The sequence below is a fragment of the Carassius gibelio genome, chromosome B5 (genome assembly GCF_023724105.1).
Source record: "Carassius gibelio isolate Cgi1373 ecotype wild population from Czech Republic chromosome B5, carGib1.2-hapl.c, whole genome shotgun sequence".
NCBI lineage: Eukaryota > Metazoa > Chordata > Actinopteri > Cypriniformes > Cyprinidae > Carassius > Carassius gibelio.
In genome coordinates this window covers 14,554,807-14,571,680 of record NC_068400.1, presented here as the reverse complement: position 1 = coordinate 14,571,680, position 16,874 = coordinate 14,554,807, and the positions used below count along the sequence as shown (strand labels likewise).

Here is a 16,874-nt window from a genome sequence, read left to right as displayed (position 1 = left end):
AAAACATTTTATTTTAAATGTTTTAATTCAATGTTTTCATTATTGATGGATATTTTAAAATGATTCTATAATTGGTGTTATTTGCAGTATATGTATATTTATGTATTTTGATTGTTTTCAAGACAAAATTGTTAAATTATTGCATTATTAAAAAAAATATTGAAATTATTATAATAATTTCTTACAATTTAAATGTTGTTGACTTTGCCATCAAAATATAGACATTGCTGCTGATAAGGTGTCAATGTATGAATGAATGAATACATTAATAAATAAATACATAAATCATTCAATGGTCTCATACTGTCATTTGTAATTTGATTTTTAAAATTATTTTATAATTTACCGTTTTTTTCTCTGTATCACTCTTTCGCACTTCATGCATTAATAATGCACATTATTTATTAATTCTTCAAAATTTATTTTATAATATGGTCTTGTTTAATATAAAGACATTATAGATTCTGTCTGATGTGAGTCTGTGGTCAGTCTGGGGTTTGTTAAACGTGTCTTTCCTCCTGCAACACAAATTCATATTCGTCTGTTTATGCTGCCTGTTTAAATGAAGAGTCCGTCTGATAGACACATTGTAAAATAACATTAGGGCTTCTGAAAAACATCTAGCTTGCAATGTATGCATGGCTGACGTTGACAACAAAAACCTTCATTCAAATTTATTATGACTGGTTTCGACGACTAGATTCAGTTTGTCATGATGCATCAAGAGGTTTATTTAGTGGAACACACACACACACACACACACAGAGAGAGAGAGAGAGAGAGAACTTTAAAAACAATGACCTTAGAGTTCCTCCTCTTATTGAATGAAAACATGACGTTGTGCATTGTGTGGTGCATGGTGTTTCAAAAATAAAGTTGTATACTCAAGCTAATATTTTGGCAGACTAAACTTCATAATGCAATGTGTATAATTATTATTCATTATGTATAATTTGGGATAGAGCTTTTAGTATCCTGAGGTTAAACCTTTTAGTTCAGTGTTGAAATTATATATTAGATTTACTTAATCTAATATAGATTAGAGAGAGTTCTTGGCTTCTGCCGCTTGACTATGAAACCTTTGACACCAGTCTTTGAAGGTCCACAAAGATAATGACATTCCTTCTGGCAGATAGTTGTTGTTTACTGCGTAACACAGGACTGTGTGGCTTATAATGATCATGGAGCTTTTTTTTTTTTTTTTTTTTTTTTAATGTAACAGATCTGCTGAGTAAACCAAACATCAATTTTTTTTAATGAAAGCCAAATGGAAAATAAAACACCTTTTGATCAACATGACACTCATGTTGCATGTTGATTCAGCATTGATCTCTGACCGGAAACACTGATTTTACTCATTAATCTAATATAACATTTGAAAAGGCGGTAACATGCATGAATTGTTCTCTTTTTCAGGTACAGGGTAAGTCATGGAGTTATGTGACATTTTTTTTGCAATATCTGGTGATTTGCTGGGCTGTATGTTTTTGATGGAATATTACTATATTTAATAATTTCACAAATAAATAAATAACTCAACATGCACGCTGCAGGTTTGAAGCAATAAAAACACCGAAGCATACGAAATTTGAAAATGCAATTAATCAACCAATGCAAAAACAAACAAACAAACAAATAAATACAAACTGATAGTTAACCTTTTTTTTCCGAATATGAAAATGTTAATTTCTACTTTTGTAATTTTAGATGGCTTCTATTCTACCCATAATTTTGTTTATTATAAAGATGTGCAAATATAACTCAATGCCATAGATGCCAGAGCTCTAGGTTTGTAAAACCCTCCCATTGAGGGAGGCAGAGCGTCGGGAGGGATGGATGACAGAATGACAGCAGTGCGCGCGGAATAAATGCTCGCGCACCGGAGCGGAGCGGCAGGAGAGCACAGCTTCTCACGCGCTGCGTGTTTATACAGCGGCTCGCTCAGACATGCCACGCGTCTTCTGAGTGGGACACCAGGAGAAAAGTCTCAACCTTCCATCGGAATATTGGTCAAGGGGAGAACCACACTGTTTGAGGCGATATTTACAGCCTTTCAAAGTGGAGAGGTAAGTTAGCTTGCTGTTGTTGTTATTATTTTTTTTTTTTACTGTCAAAAGTAAATTTTAGCATTCATCATTTCACATGCTTTGGGAAATGCATGCTGTATATAAGGATGAGGGCATGTGGAGTTGCATAGCGCTCAGGAGCAACTGGTGTGTCCTGTTGAACATGCAGTGCTTCTGATAACTCCTGCATACAGAAAGTAGTTTTGTTTGTTTTAAAATAGGAATTTGTGTATGTGAAGTTTTTGAGAATTGTCAACATGTGTTTTAATCGTTCTACATTAAGAAAATGCAACTTACACTGGTTTGAAGCATGCACTCGGTGTAATATTTATTCACCCTTTTTATTTTAATATCTGTAGTCTACTTGAGATTCATCTAATCATTTTATTCTAATGTGTGACTGATTTTATATTAAATAAATTTAGCATTATTAAATATAAAATGACTACACAATGTGTGTGCAAAGCATCTGTTTCTGATAATAATATTAAAAAAGCTTACTTAAAATGTGGGAAATATTATTTCATATATTTTTGTAAAGCATTCTATTGGTAGAACAATATCACAAGATTCACCAATACATGCCGGTTTGGAAAAGCAGGAGCTGTTTCTACCTGATCTGACAGATAAATGGATTTGATCGATGAGGCTATGTTGATTTAGTCCTGTGAAATCATATTTTAGTTTAATAACAAAACTGAAGCACATTTTCACTGCCACCAAAATGTCAATACTGAATTAGAAATGTAATGTGCCTCTTTAAGAGCTTCGACATGTATAGTCCATAATTTTCTCAGTGTGATTTCAGTGCAGTTTATAACAAATGCTTTTTTATTGTATCATTCACAAAGAGTTACTCAGTTATCGTAAACAAGACACTAATAGATCATGCTGTGAATACCATACAGTGCAATTGAAAGTTATTAGCTGTGCCTTTGCTTATTCTTTATTACGAAACATTCCCTGCAGTTGTAATGATTCTCTCCATGACACTAAATCTGAATTAGTAATGTAGCATTTTGACAGAATTGGACAATAGTTGTTCATACGAGGCCATATGCATTTTATGCTGTCAAGAAAGGCGAGATGCAGAAGGACTGTAGATTAAACTGTTTCTTACATGAACGTTTAGTTGAGACTGAGCAGGATGCACATGGAGAAAATGCTACTGGCTTGTCAACAGAAAGGAAAAAGTGAATTGAAATCTACATTCAAAGCTTGTACACTGTAATATGAGTCACCACACAATAATTGAAATTATTAACAAAAATATTATGAAGGCTTCAACTGAATGATTCTTTCTCACCAGTAATGTCTTGCATTGAAAAGCAACCAATAATTCATCCAAAAAAAGGAAAATTCTTTCATTTTTCAGTTTTTTTATTTTCATATTTCAACGAAAGAATCTGGAAGAATCTCAAAGTATTCCTTGTATGAAGCTGTATGTTAGTTTTGTATGAGAAATAAACTGATATTTAATAGTGACTAATGAACTTTAGTCAGATAATCTTCACTTCCAGTAAGCTTATAATTCAAGAACCTGATCACCGAGTCAGTGATTTAAACCAGATCCATTTGATTTGTGAACATATCATTCCGTCAGATTTGTGATTTAGATCAACAGTTCATTGAAAAAGAACTGTTCATTCACAAATCAGACTTTAAAGCATTGGATATATAGCAAGAGACATATGGACTACTTTTATGCTGTTTTTTTTTTTGGTTTTGTTCCATGGAAACTGTCAGCATACACATTTAGAATCAATTATTTTTGGTCTAACTATTCCTGTAAACAAATTTTTACTACTGACGTAGTTAGACTTATTAATGGTCTGAATATTTCCTTAAATGTCACAGGATGCAATTAGTAGAATGCAAAGTGAATGTTGCTAGCCTGTATTGTATTGCTTCTCTTCACGTCTTCGCCTGCCGAGGTTGACACATCTGACTTGTTGCTCTCCTTTGTCACATTTAACTCAATCGCAGATTTGACGCACAGTAAGACACAATGCAGGAATCTGAGCCCAGCGTGTGTCAGCTGCAGCCAAACATCATCTCAGTGCGCCTCTTCAAAAGAAAGATCGGTGGGCTGGGCTTTCTGGTCAAACAACGTGTGTGCAAGCCACCAGTCATCGTCTCTGACATCATCCGGGGTGGGGCGGCGGAGGAATGTGGGCTGGTTCAAGTCGGCGACATCGTCCTGGCCGTGAACAACAAGCCTTTGGTGGACCTGAGCTACGAACGTGCGCTCGAGACCCTGAAGAACGTGTCGCCCGAGAGCCACGCCGTCATCATCCTCCGCGGACCCGAGGGCTTCACCACTCACCTGGAGACCACGCTGAGCAGTGACGGGAAATCCAAAACAGTTCGGGTCACCAGGCCCGTTATCCCCGCTCAGAGCAGGCCGTGTGAACGATGTTCGCCTCTCAGCCCCAACATGACCAAAGAGCTTAGGGCTATAGAGAACCTGTCCTCTTCCTCTAATCCCAGGAGAGACCCACAGGAGAGCAAACCCCTGATTCCCCTGCTAGCCCAGGACTCTCTCTCTGGCCATTCAGCCCATCTCCTCAATGGGGTGGAGGAGAACAACGACCTGCTGAAGGAGATCGAGCCAGTGCTGAAGCTCATCAAGAACAGCAAAAAAGAGATCAATGGGGAAGGTCAAAGAGGTGTAGAGAGGAAGGATGTCGAAGTGCAAGTGGAGAGGTGAGTTATGTCTTAGTACAAAACTACTTAAAAAAATATTTCAATACAACTCTCTGCAGTTTCCAACTGAAATACTGTAAACCACACACCACACACAGAGTTTATTAATTACACACAAATTATGATTGCAAGGACAAATGATCAATTAATAAAGAGTTATTTTTGTGCAGTTCTTCCTACAATACTATGTTTTGAACGCTAAGGTCTTTTACCATTATAAACTAATATATTTTGACATCTACATCACAAAACCAGCTCCATTAATATGACTTTTCTGTCATGGTAAACTTACTCAGTTGTTCACCTGGTACAGCCTATAGCATTTGCAATGTGGAGTGTTTAGGTATGAGTCCCATGAAAAACGAGTCATGACAAATAGCTAAAATGGAATGGTTGCTTCAACAAATGCAATTTATTCCACATTTATCTAGCTTTTAGGTTAGATTTCGGTTTAGGTGGTACAGTATGTTACTTATAATGCGATAGACTTGTTACGCCATTTACCAGACTTTAATATCCAAACTCAACTTAATTTCCAAAGTCGAAATTTTGTCTCCAATATTATTATTATTATTTAAATAATGAAATTTAAAATAGTAAATTATCTACAAAATATAAGTTAAAATGCACACTAAGTGAATAGATTCTCAGCACATGTCTCATCCTGACATAAATGGCGTCTCAATTTTAAGCGTTCAAGTTTATGATTTTCTTGGGCGGATGGTAAAATGTATATAAAAAAAGTAGATTAACATTGAAGTGTTATCTAGTTTGAAAGGATAGTTCACCCAAAAATGAAAATTCTGTTATTAATTACTCACCCTTGTGTTGTTCCAAACCCATAATTCAATTCAGTTCAATTAAATTCACATTTATTTGTATACCGCTTTTTACAATACAAATTATTGCAAAGCAACTTTACAGAAAATCATGTTTCTTCAATATTTAGTAGTAGCTTATACAGTATGTGGTGACTGTCAGTTTATGTACATATGACAGGAATTTTCAGAAAAATTTATACAAGACATAGTCTTGAAATCTGAGGGCTCTCTGACCCTCCCATAGACAGCAAGGGAACTACCATTTTCAAGTAGAGTTGAAAATATGGAATAAAGTCGTTATTTTTGTTTTCTTTGCACGAAAAAAGGATTATCGTAGCTTCGTAACATTACAGTTGAACCACTGATGTCACATGGACTACTTTGTCGATCATTTTTGTACCTTTCTGTGCCTTGACCGTGGAAGTTCCCTTGAGGTCTATAGGAGGATCAGAAAGCTCTTGGATTTCCTCAAAAAAAATCTTACGGATTTGGAACGACATGAGGGTAATTAATGACAGAATTTTCATTTTTGGGTGAACTGTCTCTTTAAACTTGAAGTGTGTAATATGTAAATATTTACTGATTTCAAACAGGTTTCCAGAAAACTCCCCTCCTTTTTGCCATTGGTCAGTTAAACAGATAGTCCCACCCCAAACTACTGGTTGACTACTAGTTGCAATGATTAGCAATTGCCTCAGAGTGTTTTTTTATTTGAAAAAGTACACACCAGATTTATTTTCTGTATACAAATTATAATTAGGCTCAAATATTAATCCTACTGGTGGAATTGCCAGCGTTTCATTCCAAACAAATCAAGCTTCTCTCACTCTTCTCACATTTATGATAAATGTGTTACTATGATTCCCATCAACGTCAGCTAGAAAAAAAAAAAAAAAAAAAACATTTTTAAGCGATTTTTTACACTTTTTACTTAAAAGTTATACTTAAATCTAAACCTAAATACTAAATCTGATTATAAAATAACTTGAGAATGAATATATAGCTGAGGCACATTGGTAGCCTTGGGACATTAATGTTTTAGAGAAATTGAAGTGAAGCTCTACAGACCGCATCTGAGGCATGTTTTTATTTATGACAGTTTTTTTTTCATTCCTTCAGTTTATAACATTAATGTAAAAGTGTGCAAGGTAATATACAGTAGACATAAGCTAATTTAACTGAATGTTTTTGAGTCATTGTACATCTAGACCTGTTTTCTTCTGGCTGATGTTTGAGCTGTTTGGGACTTTCAGAGACCTTGGTGTGGGAAATGGACAGAACGCCCAGCTGGCGTCGGATAACGACAGAGTGTTTGATGACCTCTGGAGAAAGGACAACATGCCTACAGTGCTTAACAACCCTTACTCAGAGAGTGACAAGGTAAAATACAGTCTAAATGGCTTTACATGTGGCTTTGAAGGACTGTGACTGAGTCAGTAATCTAGCATTATTTCTTTTTTTAAGGGTGCAAGTACATAAACATTGAAGTTGTCCTTTACTGTTAATATGGCCTGATCTGCTCGACAGCTGGCAGATATTCACTGTTCTACTCTTAAAAAGAATTACAGGATACAGTTCCACAAACTTTTTATTCTCTATTTCTTTAGAAGAACTGTACTGAAGTGTAAATTGTACTAAAGCAGTGGTTCTCGTGGATCATGAAAAGCTGGGTAAAACTATGCTAACTACTACTAATAAAAAAATACAACTAAATGTATTGGTGTTAATACATGAAAATCAAAATGAAAAACCAAAACGGAAACCAAAACCTCAAACTGTTTTCAACGTTAATAATAATAATAATAATAATAATAAAATGTTGCTTAAGCACCTAATAAGCATGTTAGAAAGAGTTTTGAAGGATCTTGTGACACTGTAGACTGGAGTAATGATGCATTAAATTAAGCTTTGCAATTATTTTAATATATTCAAATATTTTTTTTTTAAACTGTTACATCATAACACTATTTCACAGTATCCTTTTAAAGCATTAGAATTGAAAAAAAAAATGCAGCACTGTCTTTTTTTCAAAACCTCTTACCAACCTCAAACTTTTGAATGCAAGACAGCTTATCACAGCAATTCAAAGGAAATTAGATTTCTGCTGCTGTTTAATTACAAAACAAGAATTTCTGTACATCCGCATATGATTTTACATATTCTGCATATTGTTTGTACAATTCATGGTAATGGTAATGAGTTTGATGATGTTTGGCTATATGAACAATTTTGTTTAGTTTTGTAAAATAGTCTGCATGCAAAATATGAGTCCTAAAGCAAAACTAGTTTACAACAAAAGAAAACAAAATTACAAGAAAAGAGCAATGGAAAGAATGCTGACTGATCTGAAGACACTATAATGTAACTTAATGCATGCTTTCCAAAGAGCCATATATAAAACATGAGAAAAGGACCACATTCAACAAAGAAACCTTAGTTGAGTGGTTTTCAAATTCTAACCTTATATTAAAAAATAAAATAACAATAATACAATACAAAGCACACCTATGAATGAAATGAGCTACAAAATAAGATTTAAGTGGAGTCTTCATGTGAGGTAGTTCAGAATTACTTGCAAGTCTAATATTTCAAGTAGGGCTTACTTACTAGTGACCATATGAAAGCCTCACCTAGCTTTCTCTGGACCTGCCAGCTCAGTGCTGGTTTAGCATGTGTTTCTACAGTTCTGGTTGTGGGGGAAGCAGTGCTTACATTTCACATCAGCACATGACTCTCTCATCTGGCCTCTTGTGACGCATTATCCTTCTGAAAGAAACCGGATGGATGGAGGTGATCCAAGAAAGCAGAGGAATGAATGGATGCAGCTGTGTGGTCCAAGACGGAGTCTCTATGCTTAGTGTAATACAGTGTGTGGTGGATGATTAATCATCAGTGAGTAAGACGAGGAAGGGGGAGAGTGAGAGAGTACAAGAGAAATACAAAGACAAGAACATTAGACCAAGGCAGCGTGTGATTGTTTTGCACAATGTCTGACATTATATGTGTGACAGAAAGATGCAATGACTGTTGAGATGATATATGAACACTTACAGCTTGTCCTAACAAGGCAACAAATTTTACAGCAGCAACTACTTTGTCTATCTGCAAAAAGTGCAAAGCTGCTACACAATCACAGCCAATCAGATGAAAGCTAATGGATCATATAGTTGTGGGCAGGGTATAACTAGTATAACATTTGTCATCAATGAAATGTCAAGATTTACAGCAAAATATACATTAATTGTCCATTAGATATTTTTAAAAAGTCCTTACAAACGGCATCTTTTGAAATAGAGCCAAGTCCTTAGATGTGCATCAGCAAACTGCATCCAAGTCTGCTTGAAAAGGTGGTTTGGGGTGTTGGTTGCAGTTTGTATGATTTATACTGAAGGCTGTTTCCACCAGAAAATATAAATGTTAATTGTGACATTTTAACCTCACCATTTTTACTTTCAGATTTGTGAGATATGAACTCAGAATTAGGAGAAGAAAAGTCAGAATGGGGAGATATAAATTCTGAATTAATATCTGACAGTTCTGAGTCACACTATGTCGCAATTCTGTGAAAAAAAATAAAAAATAAAATAAAATAAATAAAAATGAATCGGGACCGTGAGATAAAACATCACATCAATTACTTTTTTATGTTTTATTCTGTGCTGGAAATGGGCTCAGCTGGTCTCAGATGGTCCAAATACCTTTTAGTCAAGTGTGAAAATAATAAGAAAATAAAGCCAAATCCAATCATATTAGGCAATTTAGAAATTCAGTCATCCTATAGATCTAACCTCTATAGTCAGTTGGTTCATGGCTTTAAATGAAGACTTCCATTATACAAATCCCTATATGAAAAATTTGTGGAAAAATACTTTTGTTGCTGAAAAATGGGTGGGCAGTAATGCACTACATCTAAAAAAAACCATGCAAGGATACACACTACCAAAAATATTACTGTTTAGACATTGTGTACCACCCAGGCACATTCAGCGTGCTTTTTATAAACATACTACGATGCACTAAATCTAATCTTGCATATCATTTAGGACAGATGGATTTCGACGCTGTATACATTTAAATGTGCAAGTGTTATTTCAATCACATTGACTTTAAATGGCTAGTCAGATATGACACTATTTGCAAAGGCTAAGGGGAAATAACACATTCTCTTGCACCTTCAAATCTTCACTTCAGTCTGACAGTTTGAGACCTTGGCTACTCTATAATAACCTGTTATAACAGAAGTGTATGATGACATTTTGCTCTTTTAGCATATTCTCACTGACACAAATTGCTGGTTAATGAATTTGCTGGAGCATGCCTATTCTCAACATGCTGTAAGATACACAGAATATTCCTGCTGCTGAAATGATGACAACTGAGTGTTCTTATAAGCTTGCTTTAGACAATTCTAAACTTGTTTTACGTTTCTATGTCGAGCTGCAAATGCAATAGTTTGTTTTTTAGAGAAGTGTCTGTACTTTGGAAAGCTAACCTCGCACACACAAGACCGAATGCATGTTTCATTGTGTTCGTAATTGCAAACCCGCTAAAGCAACACAGGTGCATGGTTTGAGATGATAATAACCTTTCAGTCTGCCTGATGGGGTTGAGGTTTTTTAGAAATGTGCTGAGTTTTCCAAGGCTAACAGCAGTGCCCTGCATAATTTAGCTCTAATAAGGAATGCTCAGGCTGTAGAAGTGGTGCGAAGCAGTCGGACAGATGAGCTGCTAACATCATAAAACAATGATGTTGCCGTCTTTGAAGCTCTGTGTGAAAAACAAGCAATACTATTTAACCATCTATATTTTGTTTAATTTCAGGCCCTCATAAGTTCAATTATAAAACAGATAGTTCCTCTCCTGGATGCTAATGTCAAAACAGCATTCAACAAGTTCAAAAATATATTATTTAATAATTATGTTGTTACATGCATATATATATATATCATTAGCTATTGTGCATATCTATTACCTATAATAACTTATAAAATGTTATTATTTACCATGTCAGAGGCTGATCTGGCAGATCTTGATCATCAAAAAATGTATTTACTTGCTGAAGTTAGGTTTTACATTTATGCATTTGACAGATGCTTCCATCTAAAGTGACCTAAATTACATTTTAAAATATAAATGTGTCTCATTCTTCTTATTGTTGTTGTTGTTATTAAGCTTTTAAAGAATAGCCGATATGTAGTGAAGTGATTTAGAAATGCTATATTGTGATCACAACTCATGCTCACATTGTAAATATTGATGAATATATTTAGATATTCATTAATTCATGATTGGTGATGCAAACATTTAGTAGGAAATGTATTGTAGTCGATGTAATTTAGTAGGAGTAACAAAGCACAAAGTATCATTTATTTGATATTTGATTGATATTGTCAAACCATTAGACCAGGGTAGACGTAGCGCCATATAAATTTCTTTTGTCAGGATTGAAAATGAGATATTTTCATGGTAGTTCAGCTAGGTTCTTTCACTAGGTGAACTATTCCATAAATCAGTTTTGAAAGTTGTGGGTTGTCAAAATGACATGATTTTTGATCTTTAAACTGTGCGTTTTAGTGTAAAATTTATCCAGTCTTTGGTTTATCCCTCACAGCCTCGTTTTCATCAGTGTTAAATCCAATATGGCATCTTATCTGATTAAGTGATTAAGATCTATAGATTTAGCAATTAGTCTAGCCATAATTAGCAACTGTCTACTAGCCATATTAAGTAAATAAAGGCAGTATTAGGTATTTATGCAGACAATATCCATGACATCCATAGAAACGCAATCTTTTCAGCTTATTAGTCATTCCGAATGTTTTATTTATTAGCAGCTGGTGAAAATGAGTTTGTCAAATCAGCTGGTGTTACTCTTTTACATAATGAATCTTGTGTTAATACAGCTGTGGTGAGAAGGATGAGACGTAGACAATGCAGTTTCCCCCGCAGTGCCGTTGTCGAGCACTAAGTTGAATAAAGAGGTGCAGCAGTGAAGGTGGGTTCTGGTGGGCTGTGAAAGTTGTATGAGTGTATCGAGTGCTTGTTTCTGAAGTGCTTCGGTGCGGGTAAGTGGTCTCGAAGTGTCGATGATGTTGCAGATTATTCCAGCCCGTTCACACACACGTGGTTGTGTGTGTGTCAGTTGTTGCCCGGGGCGATGCTGTCATGTACACAGAATCCTTACAAAACCCTTTCAGTTGAAGTTTGCTTTTTCAATTTTACACCTTTTCTTTCACACTGCCTTCCTGTCACAGTGTACACTTGTATGCGTAAGAGGTGTATCATATCCGCCTTTTGTCCTCACATTTTGCTTCTGACAAGATGGTTCTTCTCATCTGTTCTGCCTCAGATGTCTCACATGCGTAAACATGAGTGTGGCACATTCCCTGCCAGCCAAGTGCAGCGTGGTGGCTTTGAGATAATAATCGTGTACGTTGCGTGTGCTGTATAGCCAGAGACTGAGAAGGACTGATCTGTCTTTTGAGGAGAATCAATTGAGGAGAAAGACGCCCACTATTCTTCCCGGGGATAGTGAACATAATGGGCCATGGCTGATATTGAAGTTTGCATTCATACCATCAGAAACCACCACAGTCATACAAGTGGTGTGGTGACGAAACTGTCAGCCTGTGAACTGGGTCTTCACGAGGAATATAATGGCTGCTAGATTGATTTCCATTGGATTAACAATGTCAACTACTGATACATTTGTACATGTGGCAAATTACTTCTTATCTTTTGAATGGCAAGTCATGTGTATTTTATTTTCTCTGAAAATGAAAGCTCAATTAGAACTTAATAGTGCTGATTATCCCATTGACGCCTTTGAGCAAGTCATGTCATTACCTTATCTTAATCCTCTTCACCCCACGTGGGACATAAGGCCACAACTAACTCTCTAAATCTGGGTCTGTCCTGGGCTTTGTACTATGCTTCCCCCCAAGAGAGCCTCATTTCTTCCAGATCTTTCTCCACTGTACATCGCCATATTATTCTTGACCTGCCAGGTTTGTGTTTGCCAGGTGGTGTCCAACGCAGTGCCACTTTAGGTTTCCTTTCACAGGGCATCCTAAGTACATGACCAAGCAATCTTAATCAACGTATCTTGATCTACTGAGATATAGTATTTGATCTTGTCTTTCTGTACAGATTGGTATTGGAGATGGTATTGGGCCAGTATATGTTACAGATCTTTCTAAGGCAACTATTATGGAAGGCATCTATCTTGCTCATGTCTTCTTTCACTATTCTCCAACATTCATACAAAAGCACTGATTTAACATTGCTGTTATAGAGTTTGATCTTTGTTTTGAGGCTTAGCTCTTTGGACTTCCAGATGGTTCTGAGTCTGCTAAAAAATCCTCTTTCTTTATTTATTTGAGTCTTGATATCTTTTTGGGCTCCGTTATCAGTGCCACGTCATTTAATTAGCAAATGCATTTGCACTCATTTTTGCACCCATGGGCGTGCTGGTCTAAAAAAGAGGTGTGTTCAGGCGCATTGCTATTTTAAGGAGCCGAAAATAGACTGCACCATAGACCCGCACAAACCTGGTCTAAAGTCTGGTCCAATGTTTTTTCTTTGTTATTTAAAGAGCGTACACGCTTCTTATTAAACACAGGGACGCACAGCAGCACACAAACATGGCAAATATTAAAAAAAATTAAGGATTGCAATGCATAAGAATTTTTTGTAGGCTAATTAAAATTAGGCTATCTATTTGCTCGCACACGAGCAGCATCTTGGAGATGTGTTCTGTCTTTGCGCTTGCCAAATTAAGCCATGTAAATAGCAAATCTGTCATAGCACGAGTGCAACTGGCTCTTAAAGGGAATGGAAGGAGAGACTCTGATTGGTTTATTGCACGTTACGCCCACTACTCATTAAAAGAATAGGGACAACCTGTTTAGACCATGCGCAAAAGTGGATTTGGACGTGAGTGCACCTGCGCCCTGCATAGTTTTTGTAGAAAAAACTACAATTTGCGTTTAGAAAGTCCCATAGTCTGTGTATTCTGTTTGTTTACATGTAAGGCAACTTGTTTAGCATATCTGCTCAGCCTATTTGTTTTTTCCTTAATGTGAGTGTATGTGGCTGAGATTACCACCAGGTCATCGGCGAAGTCAAGATCTTCCAAATGAGAAAAGGGAATCCATTGAATGCCACGGGAATGGTCAGATGTTGTTCGATGCATAACTCAGTCAATGGTGATCAGGAATAGAGGAATAGAGGTGAGAGAATACAACCCTGCCGCAAGCCAGATCTGACTTCAAAGGAATGTGTCATTTTATTATTGAGAATAATGGAGCACTCTAAGTGTTCATAGAACTTCCCAACAAGTTTTACAATCATAAATGGTATTCCATAAGCGCTTATTATCTTCCATAAGCTTTCGCGGTGGACACTGTCAAATGCTTTTCTGAAGTCTATGAAATTTATGTAAAGTGGTGCATTCCATTCTAAACATTGTTCTATGATGTTGCGAAGTTTAAAAAATCTGGTATGTGCATCCTCTCCCACTTCAAAAACCTGCTTGTTCTTCTCTCAATTTGTGGCCTATTGCTCTATCGACCCTCTTCAACAGCATCCTACAGAAAACCTTGCTGGGAATAGAAAGCAGTGTAAAACCCCTCCTGTTGTTACAATTGCTGAGGTCTCCTTTCTTGGGCAGTTTGAATATGAGGCTTTTGCTCCAATCCTTTGGGATAGTGTCTTCATCCCAAATCTTTTGGAAAAGGTCTGTTAACATGTTGGCTGATATATGAATATCTGCCTTCAGTAGCTCTATTTTCAAGGAATCAATCACATTGCTTTACCGGATTTCATGGCCTTAATAGCATCCACTACCTCTTTTTTGGTTGGAGGGGGAATATCTTTTCCTTTAGTATTGTTGTTTGGGGTGGGATTGGCTGGCTGATCTGGTTCCGGGCAGTTTAGTACTTCTTCAAAGTATTGTACCTACCTGGCAGCCTGTTCTTTTTCTGTTGTTATTAGCTTGCCTTTTTGTCCTCTACTGGTATGCTTTTATGACCAGTAAGCTGCTTGGTAATCTTGTAAACCTTATTCAGTTTTCCCTGTAATGCAGCATTTTTGGCTTCATATGCCAGTTTCTCTGCAAAGGTTCTCTTGTCATTGTGGGCACTCTTCTTTAATTCTCTATCTTTGGTCTTGTACTCTTCTTGAGCTTTCTCTATGAGTCTGGGTGATGTGGCACTCAATCGTTTTTTCTTGGCTACTATTCTTTCATCAATCTTTTTCCAAGTACTAGGTGTTATCAATGGCTTGTTCTTCTTTTTCCTGTAGCCAATCACTCCTTTAGCAGTCTCTATGATAACCTCCTTGATCTTGCCCTATGTATCTTCCACATTCTCTTGCTCTTGGCCCTCTTTATCTGTAAGTGTTTCAAAACGATTTCTCAGCTTGATGGAAAAGGTTTTTGCAATGTCTGGCTGACGTAACATACTGACATCAAAGACATTTCGATGTTGTTTAATGTTTTTTGTGGCTTGTAGTTTTAACTTCACCTTAGCTATAACCAAGAAGTGATCGCTGCTGACATCTGCTCCCCTATGGACCCTCACATCTTGCCAGGATTGGCGCCATTTCTTATTAATCATAACATGGTCAATTTGGTTTACTGTATGGCTATCTGGTGATCTCCATGTCAATTTATGAATGTCTCTGTGAATAAAGATGGTACCACCAATAACAAAACTCTTGTTAAGGCAGAAGTCAACAAGTCTTTCTCTATTGTTATTGGTGTTTAAACAACCGTGGCACCCCATAGACTCTTCCCTGTTGGTATTGTCACTGCCTGCTTTGGCATTCATGTCTCCTATCATCAGGAGCAAATCATACTGTGGGACGTTACTAACAGCATGTTATACTTGATCATACCATTCATCTTTGACCTCGTCTGTTGCCTCATTGGTAGGAGCATAACACTGCAGTATGGTAAATTTACATTATTTGGAGTTTAATCACAATTTAATTAAGTGATCACTAATTGGTACCCACTCTAGCAGGCATTTAGTTACATCCTTCTTAATAATAAGAGCTACACCACTTGAATGATGTCATCTCTGCCAGAGAAAAGAATGGTTGAGCCCTCACTTGTTACCTTGTGTCCTGAACCAGTCCATCTGCTCTCACTTATTCCCAGTATGTCCAGGTTATGTCTTTGATAACCTGTGCTGTTTTGGACGTCTCATACATAGTCCGCACATTCCATGAACCAAGGCGAAATACAGACTAAGGTCCTAGAAAACTCTCCTTTGTTACTTAAATGTTACTTTTGCGGTTTCTGTAATTTGGTTTCTTTTACAGTGTGAGGTAGTTGTCCTCATGTCCAACCCCCATCCAGGAGGACCAGGTGCTGTTTGGCATGATTATACAAATCAGGGACTATGTCCCCGCCGACATAGCTTCTCAGGGTCATAAAGACACACAAACTCCCCCACCACATTAAGGTGACAACACAGGGGGGCATGCTATTACCTGCTATAAGAGCACATATTTTAACATTTTATTATTTAACATTCAGTATTTTAACTTAAGCACTGCAAGCCATGCATTCTTTACCGGACATAACAGATTTTCTGGTGCACAAAATAAGTACTTTAAAGAGGTCATCAAATGCCCATTTTCCACATTTTGGTATGATTCTTTAGGGTCTTAATGAAAAGTCTATAACATACTTTGGTTACAATTTCTCAATGGTAGTGTAAAACAACACATTCTTTCCCCTTCGTTTACAGCAAGCTGTTTTGTTGCATGTACCTTTAAATGCAAATGAGCTCTGCTCGTCCCGCCCCTCTCTTCTGAGCCGCTCAGAGAGACTGTAAACTTTAGCTTTTCCACGTGAAACTTGCTAACTAGCACATTATTAGGAAAGGAAATAAAAGTAAAAAATCAAAACAACAACCTTATACTCACTTCTTCTGTTATGAATCATGATTTGAGTAAACATAGACACATTTAGGCAGATTGGAGGGGGAGGGGAGTGGTGGGCATTCCCTTCAAAAACAAATGTAGTCCACTGCATCTTTAGCAGCTTTGATTTTGGGAGTAAAAGACGACGTTGTGACGATGTCATTTTAACATTACTTTAACAATCTTGAAATGGAAACTTTCCAAGTGTTCTTTAGATAAGTACGATGTTCTAGAAAAATATTTATTTTAAGAACCATTTACTGAAAGGTTCTTTGGGAAACCAAAAAAGGTTCTTCTGTGTCGTCGTTACTGTGAAAAAAAACAACAACAACAAAAAACCTTTTGGAAC

At 36.6% G+C, this 16,874-nt stretch overlaps 1 protein-coding gene across 1 annotated transcript in view; it reads left to right on the top strand.

Annotated features, from left to right (window-relative positions):
- Positions 1-1,867: 1,867 nt before the first annotated feature.
- The window catches only part of LOC127958782 (nitric oxide synthase, brain), a 50,510-nt gene continuing 35,503 nt past the window's right edge, over positions 1,868-16,874 (top strand). The window contains exons 1-3 of the mRNA XM_052557756.1: positions 1,868-2,066; positions 4,053-4,772; positions 6,847-6,973. Coding sequence (XP_052413716.1) covers positions 4,075-4,772; positions 6,847-6,973 — 825 coding nt within the window. The 5' untranslated portion in view covers positions 1,868-2,066; positions 4,053-4,074. The remainder of the gene's footprint in view (positions 2,067-4,052; positions 4,773-6,846; positions 6,974-16,874) is intronic.